This window comes from Equus asinus, chromosome 25 (genome assembly GCF_041296235.1).
Source record: "Equus asinus isolate D_3611 breed Donkey chromosome 25, EquAss-T2T_v2, whole genome shotgun sequence".
In the NCBI taxonomy this organism is placed as follows: Eukaryota; Metazoa; Chordata; class Mammalia; order Perissodactyla; family Equidae; genus Equus; species Equus asinus.
In genome coordinates, this window is record NC_091814.1 from 18,154,768 (window position 1) to 18,174,968 (window position 20,201).

The 20,201-nt window shown below is 54.6% G+C and overlaps 1 protein-coding gene across 5 annotated transcripts in view; it reads right to left on the minus strand.

Moving 5' to 3' along the window:
• Window positions 1-468: 468 nt before the first annotated feature.
• Window positions 469-20,201, minus strand: part of IQGAP3 (IQ motif containing GTPase activating protein 3) — a 39,746-nt gene continuing 20,013 nt past the window's right edge. For 3 of the 5 annotated variants that reach the window (XM_070497376.1, XM_070497374.1, XM_070497375.1), the window contains exons 17-39: window positions 19,976-20,143; window positions 19,743-19,882; window positions 19,468-19,638; window positions 18,568-18,747; window positions 16,013-16,096; window positions 15,803-15,874; window positions 15,627-15,696; window positions 12,695-12,903; window positions 11,855-12,007; window positions 11,398-11,561; window positions 10,838-11,062; window positions 9,825-9,965; window positions 8,296-8,380; window positions 7,644-7,876; window positions 7,169-7,301; window positions 6,933-7,035; window positions 6,143-6,269; window positions 4,974-5,061; window positions 3,894-4,106; window positions 3,280-3,446; window positions 2,868-2,969; window positions 2,320-2,428; window positions 469-1,633 (exon numbers count right to left, since the gene is read on the minus strand). In XM_070497376.1, coding sequence (XP_070353477.1) covers window positions 1,520-1,633; window positions 2,320-2,428; window positions 2,868-2,969; window positions 3,280-3,446; window positions 3,894-4,106; window positions 4,974-5,061; window positions 6,143-6,269; window positions 6,933-7,035; window positions 7,169-7,301; window positions 7,644-7,876; window positions 8,296-8,380; window positions 9,825-9,965; window positions 10,838-11,062; window positions 11,398-11,561; window positions 11,855-12,007; window positions 12,695-12,903; window positions 15,627-15,696; window positions 15,803-15,874; window positions 16,013-16,096; window positions 18,568-18,747; window positions 19,468-19,638; window positions 19,743-19,882; window positions 19,976-20,143 — 3,251 coding nt within the window. In that variant the 3' untranslated portion in view covers window positions 469-1,519. The remainder of the gene's footprint in view (window positions 1,634-2,319; window positions 2,429-2,867; window positions 2,970-3,279; window positions 3,447-3,893; window positions 4,107-4,973; window positions 5,062-6,142; window positions 6,270-6,932; window positions 7,036-7,168; window positions 7,302-7,643; window positions 7,877-8,295; window positions 8,381-9,824; window positions 9,966-10,837; window positions 11,063-11,397; window positions 11,562-11,854; window positions 12,008-12,694; window positions 12,904-15,626; window positions 15,697-15,802; window positions 15,875-16,012; window positions 16,097-18,567; window positions 18,748-19,467; window positions 19,639-19,742; window positions 19,883-19,975; window positions 20,144-20,201) is intronic. The other 2 variants (XM_014836966.3, XM_014836965.3) reach the window with 1 other exon arrangement.

Consider the following 20,201-nt stretch of genomic DNA (forward strand, 5'->3'; position numbering starts at 1 on the left):
CTGCTTCCTGAAAGCAGGAAGGGAGAGGGGGCTTTCCTCCTGGAAGGGAGATTTTGATCCGAGTACAGAACCTACAATACCTAAGGAACTGCAGCTGAGGCACCTTTGGCGTCGTGACCCAAGACTCAGGACCAGAACCCTGCTGGGAATGTGTGCAAAACGGGTGGAGTAGAACTCGGACTGGTGTCTCCTCCTCTTGGCTTTAGTCTTCAGAGTGGCCGATAAAAAACAGAATCGAAACCTAAGCATTCCTTCCTCCTCTCTGTGCCCTGGGGGAGGGAAGAGAGGAATAAATGCCACATCTCATTAAGCTTTTACGAGCTTTGGCTGGCAGACTGGGCCCACGCTGGAGGCAGGCAGGGGGCCGGGGAGGTTGCAGGAAGGACTCCCCAGATCTCTCGGGGAAGATCCGTCCCAGAACTGGGAGGCCTGCTCTGCAGGAAACGAAATAAGAGGTTAACAACAGATGTGGGGGGAACAGCTGCTTTTATTAAAATGACATCAGAAGGACAACAGGGACGGGAAGTTGGGTAGATGTGGGGATGAGAGAGAGCAGGGGCAGAGACAAGAGTGCAGATCTATCAAAATTGCCTGGAAGAGTCAGCTCTAAGGTGCGAGAGTCCTGAGGGTGAAGGAGAAAAGGGCAAGACTGCTCTTTGTACCGCATGAAGCCAAAATAATGAGCTCTTAAACATGAGTGCAATCTTATTGCCCCAACCCAAGGTGACTTTATATACAAGGTATAAAAGATCGGCGTGAATATTAGTTTGAATAGGGGAAATGAGAACTCTTTCTCTGAGCTCAAAAAGAAGAAAGACTTAACCATGATTAAGGCTGCACAGTGATCCAGAGTGTAGGGGTGGGAGAGAGAATAAATACCCTAGTGACCCACATATAAAACAGACCATAGACATGGGAGTGAGGTTTGAGGTTAATGGAGGGTCATCTTGCCTATGCCGCCACGGAGGACAACAGCGCCACAATGCCACGTGGGCATTAACAAGCACCGTCTGCCCTGGGGGGAGGCATCGCAGCAGCAGAGCGGCCTGGGGCTCAAAGGGCAGGAACACGCGCTGCTGAGGAGTGGAGTAGGGATAGGGAGCCCGGCCCTGGCTTTGGGGTCTGCAGAGAGAAGGAAGGTGGAGAGAAATCAGGCCGCCAGGGCAGGGCTTGTAATACTGGGCTGACTGTGGGAAAGCAGCGGCAGACACAAGAGCAATAGCTTTCCCAGGCCAAGGGCAGGCCTAGGTTCATACCCTACCATCTGGCTGGAAAACCATCGGGTTCTGGGACTTAAAGGCCACAGAGCCATACCCCGAGGCAAGGCTCACTTCAGCCAGTCAGAGACCCTGCCTGTGGCCAGGTAGACAGGCTCCCCTGAGCCGGAGAGGGGGTGAGACTCCCCGAGCCTCGCCCAGTCCTGAGCTCTGGGTGTCTGCAGGGAAGCGTGGCAGTGAGTTAGTGTTAAGACAAGCATCCAGCGAGGTCACAAGGGCTTGCATGGCACCCACTGCCGCTGTCACTTCCGCAAGAACTTCTTATTGAGGAGGAAGATGAGAAGGTTGACATTGACCTTGGCCTTGTTGAAGAGTTTCATGACAGCCACACCTTCGTACTGGAGCTGCAGGAGGTCCTAGGAAGGAGGGAAGGGGCAGGGAGGGGAGTCTGAGGGTTCCTCACTGTGGTCCAGCCAGGCGACAGCACACTAACATCTTGGAGCCTTTCACAATCATCCTTGGCACTGGCCACTGAAGTGGGGCATCGAAACCCCACTTTACAGATGAGGAAACCAAGGCCAAGAGAGAGGTACAGTGACTTGACCAGACGTCAATTCAAGCAGAGCCAGGGCTTGAAATCAGTTCTCTCATTCAAAAGGCAAAATAGCAGAGCAAAAAGATTTAGATTTAAAATGACTGCTTCCCTGAACACTGTCCTATGACTTAGGCCAGCTTCTTAACCCGTCAGCCTCAGAGCCTGCAAAATAGGGATAATGCCTCAGAGCGGTGGAGAGGATTAAATGACGCAACGTGTAAAGTCCCTGACATGCGATAGGGCTTCAAATATTAATCCTGCTCCCGACATCACCAGCCCACTCCACTCTCCCGATGCTTGGCAGTGGGGTCTGTGTCAGGGCACAGGGACAGACGGGCTGAGCCTGCACAGACCCTCACCCTTCTCTTCAGGCACAGACGATACTGACTGGGTGGGGAACAGAGCTGATGTCATCAGAGGCCTAGGGAAGCGAGGTCAGCCTACTGTCTCTAGGCTAGCACCTAAAGCCCAGCGGGCATCTGAGGGCTCCTGGGAGTGTCCCCTCACCTGATAGTGAAGTTGAAATCGCTCCATGTCCACACCCAGGAACTTGGCATTTACTTCGAACTTTCCCGCCTCATCTCCAGGGGTGATGTCAAAGATCACGTTTCTGAAGCTATCAGGAACAGGATTCAAAATGGGGACCCACTGCCTCTTTCAGGGCCCCAGCCTCACTCTTCCATCCACTGCTCTCGTCCTAGGCAGCGGTGTGTATCACCCAGAGCCCAGACTTACCCTCCATCGCTCCCGGGGGGCATAGCCCTTCATCTTCTCCCAATTTTATATCTGCTGACCACCCACATGTCTGTTATCTGCCCGGTCCTAATCAGCTGTTCTCTTCTCCAGGAAGCTTTCCAGCCTCCTCTGCCTTGGGGTGTGAACTGTGCCAGACCATGCCCATGGCCCTAAACTTTCTGACCACAGGTGTCCTATCCGCCCATCATTCTAACAGTTCCTTCAAGGCAGGCACCGTGCTTCTCCTTCCCTCCCACCGGGTGCAGAGCCCCAGGTTAGCGCACAGGAAGGGTCTGACACCGCCCTCCAGAGACACATACTGAGAGGTGGGAAGATCTTCAATTTCCACCAAGACGCCCTTCTCCAGGAGCTGGGCAGCAGTGTAATGAAGAGATGACTGCTTCTTCCCTTTCCCAGAACTCCTAATTGAAAAAAGGCCCCAGAGAGTTCATCCGCCAAACTCGGTAACACCAAAGACACTAGCTTTCTCTGGGGGCGGCAGGAAGGAAGGCAGACGCCGAGGAAGACTTCTCACTGGTAGATGACGAAGGAGGGGGCTGCACTTGAGCCTATGACTCGGTAAGTGAGACCCAAAGACCAGAGTCAGGAAGGGACCATGCTGTGCTGGGGTGAGATGCCCCTTTCAAAGCTGGTAGGGAGCGGGGCAAAGGTCGACATGGGCAGGGGCGAGAGGTCACAGCCACCTCCCAAGTGCAGGAAGGCAGCACCTACTTGGAGCTGGGGGCCAGGTGGCCCAGGCAGGCCCGGATATACTGGCTGTAGTAGTCGCCCTGCTCCTCATAGAAGGTGGTCTTAGCGCTCAGGCCCTGGAAGGTGGTCTGAAGCTTCACCAGCTCTGCCTTCCGCCGCTGCCGGTGCCTGCGCTGGTTGCGGATGTCCTGGGGTTGGGGGGACCAAGGGAGGGGTGAGTTGGCCCTTCCTGGCAGGAGAGGCTCAGGGCCTGACTCAGGCCCGAGAACAGCCCACTGTGAGGATCTTCGGGAAAAGCAGGAAGAGGAATATTTCAAGGCTGTTTTTCCTGGGAGGAGGACAGTCTGACGGGCTCCATCCCAAGCCCTCAAAGGATGTCTTCAGGACCTCTCCCCTGCTGAGGAGTGACTGTTTCAAAGCTCCTGGATTTTTAGTAAAGAGAGGTGCAAGAACACCCCCTTCCCTGACTAATTTGAAGATCTTTCCTTCAAAAAGGACCCTTTGGAGGTCCCGTGGCCTTCCTCTGGCTGGTGACAATTCTGGGTGGGCACTTACAAGGGAGAGGCCTGCCCTTGAGGGGCCAATGCTAGGCACGTGCACACACACACACCCCCACACAGATCCCAGGTCGTCACCTTGGCCAGTTCATCCACCAGCCCCTGGTAGCCGTCACTGGCACTGACCAACCCCAGGCTCTCGAGTCGGCGCAGGTTCCGCAGGACCCGCCGCTGCTTCTCCGCCAGCGGCAGGAGGGAGTGAGCTGTCAGTGAGCGGTGTCGTCGCAGGGGCTCTGGGGTCTGGGCCTCACAGGCCTGGCGTCGGCACATCAGCCGCTTGTGGGCCGCTTCCTGGGGGACAGAGATGCTGGAGGGATCTACCCAGGCTCTACCATTCTGCCCCCAAGTCAGAGGAGGCCCCACAGGCACCAGCAACAAAGGGAAATGTGGGCACTTGGGGTCTCATCAGGAGAGCCCAGCTTCTGAGGGGCAGGGACGGGGACTGGGGTTGGGTGGCTTGTGAAGAACATCAAAGTGGGACATCTTGGACATGGAAGGACCTCAGCGATTGCCACAGAGGGAGGACTGGCCCAAGGGAGACCCAAACAGAAGCTACAGCATAAAGAATTCCAGATAGACACTGGCTGTGACTTCCCAACCATGGAGCTTTGTGACGGCTCCAGGGTATTTGGGGGCATTTCCCTCCATCTTCCCTGTGTTTGGAGACATGCCTCTGCTGGGTGTCCCTACCTTTTCTCTGGGAAGCCCCTGGCTGTCTTCACTTCAGCTGGCCCAACTTGCCCCTGGCCCCCACGCACTCACCACCCTCTCCTGCCTCCAGGCCTTCAGGGGGCCCACTCCCTCTGCTGAGTCCCCCCTTCGGTGCTCTTCAGGGTAGCTGCCCAAACTGCCTCTCGGCAGCCCCTCCTGGACAGCCGGCACTGACATCAGAGCCTGGCGTCCCTGCAGAGCTCACTCAGGTTCAGTGGGGAGTGGGGACGGTGAAGCGCAGCCCCGGGATCTGCAGGCTAGGGCCGCTCTCCTCAGCCTGTGGGTCTCTGGGGGTCAAGGGCAAAGGCCTTGGCCCTCCAGAGCTCTCATCACTGGTGAGCACAGGTGGGAGACTGTCGGGGGGTTCCAGGGGAAGGACTCAGCAATGCTGGTGGGGTGAGGGAGGGATGGACAAGACAGTACCCGTGGGCTGGCCTGGCCACTCACCTGCTCTCTGGATGCTGAGAGGGACAGGATCTCCTTGAGGGAGTCCCCAGGGTGGAACTGCATGATGTCAGCCAGCATCTGCTTGGTGCTGCAGGAGGAGGGGAGTGATGGGGAACAGGGGAAGGGTCTGGACATGGGGTTGGCCAGAGTGCTGAGGGTAAGTGGACTCTGCCCTGCATCATGGCCGCCAGGGATGCTTGGGAAGGGAGAGCGAGCAAGGAACGGGGAGGTGTTGTGAGGAGAATGCAACCCAGGAGGGATACCCAGAGGTGGGTTGATGGGCCTGATGATACAGAACTATCATAGTTCTGAACACACTGTGCTCTCTTGCACCTCTGTGTCCTCTGCCTACAGTGCCTTCCCATAAACTGTCTTCCTTTGAGTCCTTGGGCTGAACTATGCACTTCGTCCTCTGTGAGACCTTTCCCTCTCCAGGTGTCCCTTCTCCTGAGCTCTCAATGCACCTGACACCCACCTCCCTCTTGCTGGCTCTCTGGCTATGTGTCCACTCCTAGCCCCACCCTGCTATAAAACCTTCGATTGCAGGACCAAGCTGAATACCCAGCTCACTTGTTTATTGGGGTGAATGGATGAATGGAGGGGGTTGACTTGTTGGGAGAGACACTGAGGTGATGACTTGAGTCCTCCTCTGCCCAGATGCCCAGCCCAGCCCTCGGGGGGGTCCTCCTTAACTTTTGCAGAACTGGGGGAGCAGAGTTCATGCCCATCTCCTGACCATCACTCTACAAGGACAAGGACTTAGAGCCGGAGCTCACCACCAGCCCGCTGTGAGACTTTGGGAAGGTCATTCAACCTGTTTCTCTCCTCAACTGGGAAGCAGGGAAACCATCATCTACCTCGTAGTTTGCTTCTAAGATTAAATGATAACGTATACAGGCATTTGGTAAACAGCACAGCAATATGCAAACACCTGTTCTTGCCAGTATCCTAACTGCTCCTTGGCCTTCAGCTACAACACAGCAAACAGCTGAGGTTGCCAGAAGGAAAACAGCTGGGACTGCAGCACGGGGAACGCCAGTTAGGCTTCAGGGAGAACTTTCGGAAGGATAAGAGACCCAGGGAGAAGGTGGAATGGCCACTTCAGAGAGGGCCACTTTCCCGGCCTGAGGGAGCGGCTCAGGGCAGCAGGCCGAGCGGCTCCCGCCCACCTCAGAAGCAGGCTCCGGGCACTGGCGTCGTCAGCGTCTGTCTCCAGCCCTTCAAACTTGTTGGTGAGTGTCAGGGACACTTCTAGCTTGCTCAGATCCGTGTTGCCATCTGCAGCTATGTTTTCCCCTGAGGTCAGGTGAGGAAGGAGAGAGACAAACATACACATACGCTCAGATGGGGTCACGGCAAATGCGCTGCTCCATGCGCCCTTCTTCCTGGAAGCCTTCCCACACTGCCCTGTGGCACCACCCTGTGCCCTCAACCCTGAGCACTGATGGAAGGGCTGTTACCCACAGAGCGTACCCTTGCGTTACTGGGGATGTGCCTCCGTGACACCCTCAGCCGAGGTGCCCTGGGGGTGGGGACTGTGCCTCCCTGAGCCTGGAGCCCCTGGCTCTCAGCTGTCTGTCACCACCTTCATCCTGCCCTTCCACCCCAATATGCCAGCTGCCTCCCATTCCACAGCTCCTGAAATCCCTCCTCACCAGAGAAACCTTGTGAGACCCCAAACAGGCCCTAGTCCCTCCACAGCTATCTCACGTGACTTAACTGGCCGTTTATATGACGGTACTGGGTCTCTCCGTTATCAGCCCACTCTCCACATCGGTCTGTGTCCATGTGTCCATTTCAGAACCACAGGGAGGGAGGGTGTGTAACTAGCTGCCTGGCACACATCCCACACTGAACAAAACCTCAAGAGAGGGCATGCTCACATGCCCTGCTCACCTGCTTGTCTGTCCCTCCCGGCAGGCTCCCCCCATAGCCCCAGCTGTGAAGGATGGCACGCACCGATGAGGTCAGGGACAGTGGGAAGCTCTCCAAGGTCCTCCAGGAGCTCATGCAGGGGGTCACGGTGGTCAGGGGCAATCCAGTCCTGGTGCTCCAGCAACAGCTGCAGGACGGAGGGAGAAAAAGAGATGCAAGGTCTGGCCCTGGCCTTTCTTTGAGGGCCAGCCCACCACCCCATGGTAGACTTCCAAAGCCCTGCCCGCCTACCCAGTGCCCCCGTGGTTGTGGCCCCTCACCCTGTGCGTGTTGATCAGCTCCCCCACAGTGATGTACACCATGGGCTTGGCCACAGCCACCATGTCTGAGTACTCGTCCACCGAGAAACGCTCCTCTGGCTCCGGCACCTGGCAGGCTCGGCAGATGAACCTCCTGTCTCCAGAGGGAGGGCATGTGGGTTGTGGGGCGGGCCAGCACCCCTACACGTGTGCTGTTCCCCTCAGCCCAAGCCGACTCTGAGTCTCTGGTCTCGGCTCTGGCCCCTGTGCCCTGCCCTACCCCTCTCCCAGTGTCCGCTCAAGCCAACTTCCTTCACTAGTCCTCCTTTCTCTCCCCTGGGGAGCCCCTGCCACAGTCTAGCCTCTGGCTTGCTAACTATGCTCGTCACCTCTATGCTTCTCTTCCTCACGGATTCCAGAGAAGGGAAGTGGGACGTGAAGGAGGATGGGAAGAGAAAAGGGAGACAGGGAGGAATAGGATGCCAGGACCCAAGACCTGAACTTGAGGTGTGTCTCCTCCAGATAGTCATTCAAGACCCGCAGGTGCTGGCTCTCCCCAGAGAAGGCCTTGCCAGCCGCAGCATGCTGCAAGAGCTGAGCCACAGCCCCCAGGGCATGGCGCTTGGGGGGAGCCAGGGCGCCGCCTGCTGCCATGGCCACAATGTCGAAGGCGTCAGGGGCGACTACAGCTGGGTTCAGGAAGCGGTAGTACAGGAGGTTCCCTACCACCTGAGGGCAGAGGAGACTATCTCAGAAGCAGCCTGGGGTCCACCTTGACAGCCCCAGCCCCTCTCCCAGCTCACTCAGCTGGAAGGGACCACCTGGGCCAACCCCATCATTTTACAGAAAACAGACCCAGAGCTGGCAGGCAACTTGCTCAAGGTCATACAGCAAACTGGAGCAAGAGCTAGGACTAGAACCCAGAACTCCCGACAAGTCCAGAGTTGTCCACTCTGTTAGCTCATGTCCCAGGTGCCTTTCCGTCTGCTACCTGAAGTCCTGCTGGTGAGGCAGGGTCTATTTACGGGGTGGAGCATAATATCCTTGGTTTTTACAGCATAGGGCCTTCTGTCCTTTGGTCCTAGTCTGGGGGTTCACAGGCACCGCAGGGTCAGCTCGGGAGGTTGAGGAGGGAAGACAACACTTGCCTTATAGACCTCATTCTCCGTGGCATCGGGGAATTTCTCTGCCAGAGTTGTCTTCAGGACCTTTGCCACATATCGCATCCCATAGCTGGGGACAAAGCAATAGGTGTACTCTGGTTCTGCCCACCTCCACCGGAGTCCAGGGCCTGAGTGCACTCCCATCTCTCTCCACCGGGCTCAGCCGCACCAGAGTTGAGCTCAAGCACCGGCCCTCCACTGTCCACAGCCAGCTCCCTGCTGCCTTCCTCCAGACAGCTCTGGGCCTTGTCCCTCCCTCCTGCCCTCGAGTCACTACCCAGGACCAGGGCCCTGTCATCCACTGAGCTTGCACAGTCTCCAACCTGGCCTGAGAGTCTCTTCTTTGGCTCCCTCTAGTCTTCCCTGGGGGACACCCCAGATCCCAGTATGCATCCCACCTTCCCCAACAGAGGCACCTTTAGCCTGTACCTTGGGTGTCTGACACTCACAGCTAGAACCCTGTCCCAGGACAGCCCAGGAGGCTCTGAGGTGGCCAACCTTGTCTGTCATCTCGGAATACCCATGTGGGGCCTGGTTGAGGCTAGAGGCAGGGCCCGAGGAGAACAGTGACCAGGAGAAGAAGCTCCAGTCCTGACTCTACCACTAACCAGAGAGGATGGCTGAGGCTATTTCCTTCCGCTTATCAGTTCGTTCCCTGGTCTGGAAAACGGGAATGATCATCCTTGTCCTCTCTATCTCATAGGCTTTTTGTGAGGATCAAGTGAAAATATGTCTGTGAGAGTAATGTAGAACAGTAGAGTGCTATTCAAATGAGCTAGCCTTCATTACTATTATCATTTTTATTATTCTTATTATGGATGTGCCACCTACAAATTTAATTACATTTGTTTCAAAGATATTTCCACCTCCTAGGGTACCGCAGACAGAAGTTTACAGCTCATTGCATACTTTCTTTATCAGTCCTAGAACGATCTTTGCTGAGCCCTAATTGTACACCCTTAATCCCATTCCCCAGGTTTGGGGAGTAGGGGCATGAGCTCTGTGGGGTCCCCTCTGCAGCGCCCCCACCTTGCCCCGTGCAGCATTGAGACCAGGAAGGCTGGCTGGCTGAGTGATGATCTAGATGAGACCTGCCTTGTCAGCGTTTTCCATCATTTGCTTTTTAAAAAACACTTATTGACCAAATTTTAAGAAAGGAGAGAACTATAAAGTGCTTTACTGGTTTGAAGTATTTCTTATTTTTGACTTTGTGGACTGAGAGATCTACTTTTTCCCCATTTGCTCTCAGACAATAATACGTCGCCATATTCACTTGAAGTTTCCTTCTCCGGCTCCAGTGATGTCCTGACAGGCCGCACGCAGACCCGTGTGCTGTATTCCAGCTCAGGTCTCTAGCAGGGGCTTCGAGCACTCTCCACCCATCTCCCGGAAGCCCTGGAGCACCCCCAGCCCTGTTTCCCTTCCTGCCTTCCTCCTTTCAGGACTGCTCTGCTCCCACAGTGGCCTGGCCCTCCTGAGATCCCGTGCCCAGGCTGGGGTGGGGTTGCACATACGGAATCTGGTCCACGGATGAGATGATGGCCACAAGGAACTTATCGGTCATGGTGAGGAGGTTGCGGAGGGAGATGTCCAGTCGCCTCTGGACCTCAGGGTGGCTCAAGGCCTGCTCTGGGGTGACATCATAGGGGAGGTGGCTGTGGGCAGAGAGAGACAAGGTGTCAGCCAGAGTCCCCTCCCATGGCCTCCCCTCCCCGGACCCTACCCCTTAAAGTTTCAACAAACAACAGGATTTCATACACACATGCTAAGGGCAGCCCAGCACGCTGAAGGGGATCAGGCCAGAAAAGGAGAAGGGACTCAAAAAGGACGGGAGCAATGTGGGTGGAAGAAGAAGAGAAAAGAGTTGGAGCACCCACAGGATGGAGGAAGAGAGTAGGAGGGAATGGGAAATCCGGAGTCTGTGGAAAGATCCTAAGGAGAACCGGAGGAGACCAGGGCCTCCCTGCATCTAGTCTTTGGAAACTGGGGCAACAGGGTAGACTGGGCCAGGGCCTTGCAGTCCCCCTACTGACAAGCCTGCGTGCCACCCAGAGAAGCCACCAGCACTGTCTGCTCTCCTCAGCAGCTCCATTTCCCTAGTACCTATGCACCTGAGTAATGCCTCAATCTGTAAGGCAGCCCTATTTCTCCTACCATCTCACTTGCCTATTCGTCTGTAAATCTAAATATTCATCTATACCCCCATCAATGAGGAGTCCATATCCCAACTCCCAACAAATTTGACATATCGTTTGCAAGAGCTGATATAGCAATTAAACACATTTGCATATTCATCTGTGCTCATTCTGTGTAGGCACACCAGGTCCAGTGTCATTTACATCAGTTCCATGTTAATTACCAGAGGAGGTCTAAAAGGCTACCTTACTTCATCCTACAGGGTTGGTGTCACATTTGCATAAATCAGCATGCTCATTTATATGCCACCTTCAAAGCACACCGAAACTCCCACAGTGAGGCCCAAGACCAAGTGGATCAAAGAGAGCTCTCCCTCCACCTGTCTGCTCACCTGCGCTGCCCTGTCTGGGCCTCGGTCTGGTTGATCCAGCTCTTGTAGATGTGGACAGGGTCTGTGTGGACACTGAGCGTCTTGTCCTCCAGCACATCCTGGATAACCTTGCCCAGGATCTCCTGCAGGGCACTCTGTCCCCGCCCGTTGCGGTAGAATCTCACCACCAGCCTCACCACTGTTGGATTGCCTGTCACCATGTCCTGCGGCTGCTCCACCTTTGACCTGTGTTGAAGAGGTCATTGAAGCTGTGTAGGACAAATAGCTGCTTTTCCTTTTTGAGATTTTGGCTCTTCAAAGCCTGCTCTGGTGTCCCTCCTCTTAAGAAGCGTCCTGATATCTCTGTCTTATCCTCTGTGCCAACATGTCAGCTGATGTCCTCCTACTGTGCTGTCCTAGGAAATGTCTTACTTACAGTTGCCACACATGAGGCAGAGAAAAGAGGTTTTCTAATTCCATTTCTACCCACAAACCTCAGTAAATGGTCACCTTGTGAAGGAGCCAACAGTGGCAACTCTTAACCCTTTCTCTTCCCATTCCTTTTCATCTGAAAAACCTACTTGATTTCCTCCTGGAGCGCTGTCTTGAACAGCTGGAGCAGGAGATATGCCTCGCGGCGGTTGGAGGCATAATTGTACAGACTGAAAATCACTGACTCCATGAACTTGGTGGTTTTGTTCTGTGGCATCTGAAAGATCAGCTTGGCCAGGTAGATGGGTTGAGTCTGCAAGCAATGGGGAGACAGGAATGGCTGATAATGCACCTCGAGGACTAGTGATCGGATAAAGACAGGCTTTCCTGATGGGAACTTGGAATGGAGAAAGCACTGCCACACTTTCCTGGGGGTACTAGAAACATTCCAGACACACAGGAGGCAGTCTCTTTCTCTGGGGCCAAGGCATTAGGATTGTGGGAAAGGACACCTTACATGGAAGCAAAGGCACAGACGTGAAGGCCTCAAGGTCTCAGACCCCCAGGGGATGGTGGAGTCCTCTCCTTCCCGAGTCCTCTGCTCACCTGGAGCAGGTAGAAGAGGTGCTGGTAAGCTTCTAGTTTCTGCCGTTTCTCTTTGCTCAGCGACTTTAATCCCTTCTGCTTGTCCAGAACCATCATATCTGACAGCTGTTCCTTATTCTTCTTGGTCAGCTTCTTGCAGTGGGAGACCACCTCCTGCAGGGGCAGGGGAGCAGGTGATAAACCAGCCCAGGCCAGCACACAGCACAGAAGACGTGGTCTAGAATCAGCGCCTTCAAGAGCCAGGGCTTTCTGTCGTTCAGGGTATTCAAGGCAGAGCCAAGGGAGAGAAACGGTCTAGGGTGAGAAACGGCCCCTCCTACCGCGCTGAGACTCCATCTGGCACCTCTGCTCTCACAGGGTGAGTCCCTAGAGAGAACTGGGCTGCCAGGCTGAGGCACTGTGTCTCGGTTTTAATTAGACTGTGGTACAAATTTGAGGTGCAGATATCACCATATCACTTCTTCCCCGTCACTGCATATTTGTATGGTCATTTACAGTTTAAGGAGTTTTCATATCTGTCTCTACATTTGGCCTGGTGAGGTGGGCACTCTCATTATTCCCACTTTACTAACGAGGAATCAAGCTTAGAGGTTAAATGAGCAGCCTACAGTCCCATCTCAGCAGAGCCGGGCGTCCCAATTCCATGTCCAGTGCTCTTTCCACTAGATGACGTGCCCCCAACAAACTACTAGGGCAGAGGACCACTGAAACAAGGACCTGAGCCAGGTGATAAAAGCCAGACATTTAAAAAATATTTGATTAGCAACCAGAGAATGACTAGCATCACCTCTCCAGAAGCAGCTGGATCTGGGGGAGGGGATGGGCCAGCGGGCCCCTCACCTGCAGGGTGATCCGGTTCTTCACTAGCAGGCCGATCTTGATGTCCATGAGGTTGAGGTCCTGCTCCAGCTGCTGATTGGACCGGATCTTCCTGACCACCTCTTCCTGGAGCTTCAGCAGGTCTGCCTCCGCCAAGAAGTCCTGCTGGCTTTGATTCAAGAGGTGGGCAAATCTGCGTACCACACTGAGAGGGGGATGGCGCGCGTGGACTGGCAGGAAGGGAAGAGGCGTCGGGATTAGACATGCCCTCACCAGAGGCTTCCTCGCCAGCCCCCTATCCCGGTTACCTCACCCTCAGTCCCCATCCTGCTTGGGCCAGCAGGCCCCCAACCCCAGCTCCCTTTCTAACTGGTTCTGCCTGCAGTTGGAGGGCAGTGACAGCCTCCCAGCCAGTCCTGGCCCTGGGCTCCTTGTCTTATATGCAGGTATGACGTAAGAGCTGTCCTTCCCCTGCCTCTGGACTCACCCCCAACCTGGGCCTATCCCAGGGACCTCCCACAACAAAGTCGGAGCCCTCACTCCCTCTGACCAAGGCCCCCCATTCCAATTTACTCCTCACTCCTGCTCGGCCACCTTACTCTCCTCCTTTATCCCAAGTTCACTTCCATCCATAGCTCCACTCAGCCCCGCCTGCCCCTCACACGACCCTCCTCTGTCAGGAGGGTCTGCACAGCGGGGAGCATGGATAGTGGGACTGTTCAGTGGATTTTATAATATAGGGAGGTCAGAGCTAGGTGGCAATTGTCCTTGAATCTCTTCTGGAATGGGTGTTTGGGCAAAGAGGAGCGTCTGAGCTAAGCTACAGGGCATAACAACAAACTAAGACATATAAAGTTCACTCTGGGACAGAAAGTGTTCTAAGTGCTTTATACACTTAGAACAACCCTGTGAGGTCAGGATACTGTAACTTACTGATGAGATCACTGAGGCACAGAGCGGGTAAGCAACTTGCCCTAGGTTACACAGCTAGTAATAAATGAAGGAGTCAGATGTGAAGATGAATAAAACTAGGCCCTGTCCTTAAAGGCAGTCCAGGAAGGGGACTAAACCAATAAACCACAGTTCACTACAGTGTGGTTAGTGCTTGGAGCAGGGGGACCTTTGGGAAAACAAAAGTGGGCCACCTAAGCCCCATTGGGGAGTGAAGAAAGGCTTCCCGGAGGAGGTGAGGCCCAACCTGCTGTCTATGTAAAGGAGGTGAGAGTGTGTGAACGCAGCTGTTTGCGGGAGTGTTGGAAGTCACTCATGTCTGGAGCACAGTGCAGAAGGCACAGGTGGCGAGGGACAGGGCTGGGGGGCAGTGAGGCCAGAAGTGCAGGGAGAGGCTGGATCACAGAGAGCCTTGGAAGTTGGCGTTAGGAGACGGGACTCATCCCCAGGGCAACGGGGAGTCCCTGACAGGGTTTAAGCAGGAGAGTGACAAGAGCCAAGGGACAGGTTTAATGGGTGAATCTGGCTACTGCACGGAGGGTAGGTCTTCGAGGAGTGAAGAATGGCGGGATCAAAGACAACTGATGGCCTCTTAGATTCGATGAAATACAGCGATAAAGCACATTAATTCATTTAATCCTGAAAACAAGCCTACAAGAGAGGCACTCTCATTATCTCCATTTTATAAGTGAGAAACTGAGGCAGTAAGGAAGTTAAGGAACTCGCCTAGAACCACACAGCTAACACGTGGCAGTGCCCTGAGTGCAGCCTGGGTTAGTGAAATTGGGAGACAGACGTGGGAAAAACAACTTCTTCCAGAAAAACTATAAACGAAAGAGAAGGAAAAGCAGATAAAGGATGGCCAGGGCAGCGGCATTAGCACAACAGTAAGAAAAAAAATAGGAGGGGCCAGGCTGGGGAGGGGTGAGGATGAAAAGCAGCTGGCTCCTGGAAGTGATGGGCCAAGTGTCCGTGGCCGGAGAGGGGCAGACGGGGCCCCTGCAGGCAGGACAGAGTGGGAAGAGGGACCGAGGAGGCGGAGGAGATGACTCCTGAACAGTGTGTCCAACCTGAAGCCCAGGAGTGTGGCCTCAGGCCCAGAAAGGAAAGGGGCCTCCTCTTCAGGAAGCCAAGGGCTGGAGGGGAACTGGAGATGGACCCCAAGTCCATTTCATAAAAAGGAGGGGGACCTCCACGGCTGGGCTTCTGGACTTTAAGGACAGGAGCCAAGAGCAGCCTAGAAGGACCTCTTTACGGCTTTAAATGCACTCCCAACCACGGGAAGTACGGGGCAGGACGGGGCTTCCGCAAGGGCTTCTCCGCAAGCTCCCCAGCACCGCATAAAGAATGCCACACACCTCACCTGGCTGCGTGTGTGCTGGGCCACAGAGGGTGGGAGGTGAAAGAGGCACGGACCAGGGAAGAGGGGAAAGTGGGAGAAGCCTGGGCCTCTAGGGAGAGGAGAAAGATCTTTCTCTTTTTTTTTGGCTTTGGTGGTAGCAACACGAAGATAATCTAAGCCTGGTACAGACATAACCTGGTGAGAGAGGCTTTCCCTGTGATGAGGCTGCTATTGGGGTGGGCAGGGGGGCCTTTGTTACAATCCCTGTTCGACATTCCTGTGCAGACAACCTGTACCTTTCTCCTTATCTGCTGGGCAGCTCCAGGAGGGATATCTAGACCACTCTGATTCTGGCGGAATTCCTATCTGTTGCATCAAACTGGGGAATCCCCAAAGGCAGGAACACATCTCACTCCTCCACCTGCCCTGGGTCCTAAGAAATGTTCAAGGTTGGGGACATCCGCTGTTGATGAGAGAAAAGGACCCAAGAAGGCCAGACAACTTCTCTGAGGCCCCAATTTGTAAGCTGTGGAATGGTGTGACTTTCTGCCTTGCTGACTGTTGAAAGCCAGGAGGCTCACGCAGACAGACACTCGCACAGACAGAGGAGGGAAACCAGGCAGTTTACTTACAACACAGAGGGGACAGCAGGCAGCTCACCTAACATCCTGTAGTCATCCCGGGCTTTCCTGGCTCGGAAGAATGCCTGGATCTTCACAACAGAGTTAACCTGCCAGGAGCACAGGTGGGGGAAGGGTCGCTGGCTGTGCTTGCCTGGTCTCACGGGTAAACGTTCGCTATGTGGACGGGGGATGGGGGGGCAGGATGACACTCACATTCTTCTGGAAGTAGTCCAGACGCCTCTGGTATCTTCTCTGAGCTGCCCACATCCGGGCCCACGCCTGGATCTGGGAGGAGAGACGTGCTACCTCAGACCCAGGCCAAGTCAGCCATCTCCAGAGGTCACAGGGAGGTGAGAGGACTGAAAAACTGTTCCCAGAGGGTCCTTGAAGAGAGATAGGAACCCGCCCAATCACGATAGCTACCTTGATTATGGCGTCTACGTTTGCTTTAAAATACTGCAGCCGTTCCAGATAAAGCTTCCGCTGTCTGTAACCCCGCCAATGAGCCTGTGCGTCAGGAGAGAAAAAGAGGTAACCCCAGCTGGTCTCTGTTGGCCTGAGAGGCTTGTGGGAAAAGCTTCATGCTGGGCTATCCAGGGGAGGGCAGGAGCAGGCAAGTAGAGGGGGAAGGGGAAACTGGCCCTGTTCTCAAAGAACCTCCAGCTTCATGGGGGAGACCAAATGTCTGCGTGTAGCCAACCGTGCCCTCTGCCACACTCCCCGGTCCCAGCCTGTATGCAACACACACATGCACTGTACAATCAAACACACACACCATGCTAACCAACACCTCCTCACAGAAACTCAACCATAAGATACAAGCTTAAAAGATATTATAAAGCATACACCTACTCACCAACTTCACCAAAGCATGCACCATATCCCCCCCAAATTCACTCATACACCCATATAGAGATCACCCACACACTATCAGCCACTCTGTCTCCCTCACATGCACAGTCTGGAGAGGCACACGGTGGCATGGATGGAAAGGGTGTACAGGCACGGAGCTGTGCACCCACCATCTCTGCTAATGGGCAGCAGGTCACTAAAGCTCTGGTAACTCGCGCTTCTCTTTACAACTACACCATCCGGCTCGTTACCCCAGCTCTAAACAAATCTTCCCTGCAAGGTCCCCAGGAATTCAGCTCTCAGTCTTATCAGACTGACTAGTCTGCGGCAAAGGGTCTAAAAGACCATCTCCTCCCTAAATCACGCCGCCTTTGGTCTCTAAGACAGCAATCTCATGGCCCCCTTTCGTTTTGGTCTCTTCCCTAAGGGCCTCTTCCCTTTCATCCCAAGCTTGTGTAAGACGAATTTTCCTAAAGCACCACCGGCCTACGTCTCTCCCAGCCTCCAAGTTTCCAAGAGGTTTCAACCATCTGACCCCTGACTCCCATCTGACCTTCCACAGGTCCCTGCTTAAAGATTCTAGCCACATCAGACATTTCACTTTCTGCTAAACAAGGCTTATGATTTCCAGCCCCTGAACCTTTGTTTATGCCCCCCGCCCCCCAGCCCCATTTCTACCCACGGAGATCCTTTCCGTCTTTCAGTGCCTGTCAGACCTCCCCCGGGCACTCAGGCCCTGGAAGATACTCCGCCACTGACAGTGTTGCATTTGGTGCATTAAGAACATCCTCCTTCAGCCAACTGTCGTCCCAGCCCCTCCTGAAGCCAGCTCTCCTGGCCAGGCTTTCCCCTCAGGCTTACACTGCCCCTCTGCTGGGACAGATGTATAAGGTGCAGCCTGGCCCCACAACACTGCTGTCCACCTTGGAGCCTAGAGGCCAGGAAGCCCCACTTCCATGTGTTTACTCAGCACTCCTTCCTCTCCTACTCCAGGTACTGCCTGACATACCCTCTGGACAGCTCCAGTAGTGAAAGACAGGGGCCTCCTCTCTGCACCTACCCGCTACCCACCCCCACGTGGCTCCTCCTTAAAGAAGAGGCCTCCCAATCTGGATTGCTTACAGTTCAGGACCCCAACTTGGGTCCCAGCCAGAGTCAGAGCTTTCTGGAGAGTTTAGAGTCTCAGCACACCCAAGTGGCTTCATTTCTGACTCACTTCCCCAGAGCTGCAGGGCAAGTGGTCTGCAGCTCTAGGCCACCTCTCCCTGTCTCTGTCTCCCAGGACCCAGGCCAGAGCCTGCACAGCTCCAGGAGTGGAGCAAATGAACCCTCTGACTATATTCCCTCTTACACTCTTGATGTGGCTTTTCAGCTCCTTAGAGTTGGTGCGAAATTCCAGTCTGGACTCAGGAGGGAGGAATCCCTATGATTCAAACCACTAAATGCTGATTCCTAAGGTTCTGGATTGAGTTCTGGGACCAATGCCCTGAAATGTAACATCTCATGATGGCCATCACCAATGGAGCGCTTACTGCACTGAGTGCTACGTGTAAAGTTCCTACTTAATCCTTACAGTCAGCATATGAGGCAAGTACTGTCATTGTGGATGAGGAAACTGAGTGTGGGAGAGGGCTTAAGTAAGGTGCTCAGGGTCACAGGACCTGGAAGTGGCAGGACCCAGAGGCAAACTCCAGTCTGTGACTCCAAAGCCTGAGCTTTCAATTACCAAACCCCACACGTCCTAGATCATAATCGCGGGCCATCTGCCAGTCTCAGCCCGTGCATCTGTCTCCCCTGGGGTTCTCTGGTGTTGTCTTTGTGTCCCTACTATCACGACGTCTAACATCAACTGTACTCCAGTTCCCTCGAGGGGAGAGACGTGATCACTCATCTGTGTCTCTCACACCCATCTCCCTCCCGTGCCCAGTGCTAAGTGGCAGCCTTTGCAGATCCTGGGCATTCAGAGACATTTATTAAATAAAGTCTCTTTACACTGCCAACTTCTCCACGAGGCCCACCGCGTCACATCTACCCAGGGAGGTCTCTGCTCAACTCCCCTAATTCCTGGTTTGTAAAGTGCCCAGGTCCAAGGCCTATCTTCCCAGTTGGCCCCGTGTCTCAGTTACCTGTGGATTGGTCTCAGAGGTCACATTGGACCCTCCACAGGTTGGAATAATAAAAGTGGAAAGGGCAGGGGCCATCCTGGTGGCACAGCGGTTAAGTTCGCATGTTCCACTTCTCGGCGGTCCGGGGTTCACCAGTTCAGATCCCGGGTGTGGACATGGCTCCGCTTGGCAAAAGCCATGCTGTGGTAGGCATCCCACATATAAAATAGAGGAGGATGGGCACGGACGTTAGCTCAGGGCCAGTCTTCCTCAGCAAAAAGAGGAAGACTGGCAGTAGTTAGCTCAGGGCTAATCTTCCTCAAAAAAAAAAATGTGGAAAGGACTGGCTGGAGAGAAAAGGTGGCAGTTCTGTCCCTAAGGGATCGCACCCTTTTCTGTTTAACCACCACCACCCCTTCACCACTCCTATTCCAGTCAGGAAGTCCTCCTGGCATCTAAACCCAATGTCTTACTAAATCTTATCCCAGTCTCCGTGTGGGGAGCTAAAAGTCGTTCTCGCACCCTCTGCATAGTGATGATGATGATAGTAACTAGCACTTACACCATGTTCTTGCCTATCTGCCAGGCATTGTTTAGAAGCACTTCAGATATTATCTCACTGACTCCTCGTAACAACCTCGTAACAACCCTATAAGGTACGTGCTACAATTTTCAGGTTCCTATTGTTTGGGTGAGAAAACTGGGAAAGAATAAGTAACTTGTCAAGGTCACACAGCTCATAACTGGTAGAGCCAGGATTCAAACCCAGGTCGTCTGGGCTCCAGAATCCATGCTGTTAGCCACTACTGTTCAGAGGCCAAAGAGCATCTTAACTCTACTCAGCAAAAAGGAAGTAGGAAGGAAATCCTGGAACTCAGATAAGTCCAGGCCCTGAAGACTTAGGGAGCCAGAACCTGTCACCTGGATCTTGATGACTGCCGGGAGCCAGGTCGTCAGAAAGTGGGAATGCTCAGCAAACTTCTGCCGAACCAGGAAGCCACGGAGGCGGGCCTGGAGCTGGATGACGAAGCCAACATTGGCCTTCCAGAGCTGTTGGCGGTCGTGGGCAGTGGTGACCTTGGTGACAGCTGACTGTGGAGGCAGGAGAGAGGGACTGTGGTGTCCTGGTGGGTAGGAGCCCCTCCCACAGGGAACCCCCAACCATGATCCCCCTCCCTCGCAGGGGTCCTGCCAACCTGGATCTCCTCCCGAGTAAGGTGGGAGGTGTTGAGGCGGCAGCCGGGGGGTCGCTCCCAGGTCCCCTGGAAGGTCTGCAGATGGAAGTAGTAGGTGGTGCCATCCTTCATGTCATGTTGAACCCAGTAAGCTGCGTCCCCTAAGCAGAAGCCAAGTAAGCAGAGAAGGCTCAGAGGAGGCAAGAGGTGGTGGGGGCAGAGAGAGGAGCAGAGGCTCAGGCTGGGGCCATTACCTGGGCGCGGCTTCTTTGCCATGGCACTTTCCAGGACTCGCTGGTAGCCGGTGGCACAGTCGGGAACCACTCCTCGGAGGGCCACGGTGGGGTTCCTTAATACCCGCTCTGTCTGGGCTGCCTTGCCCTCCTTGATGGCCTGATTGATGGCGGCCACACCAAGAGCCACTGACAGGGGCATCAGGAGGGAGCAGTCAATCCTTCCCTGAGTCCCTCCCATGGGCCC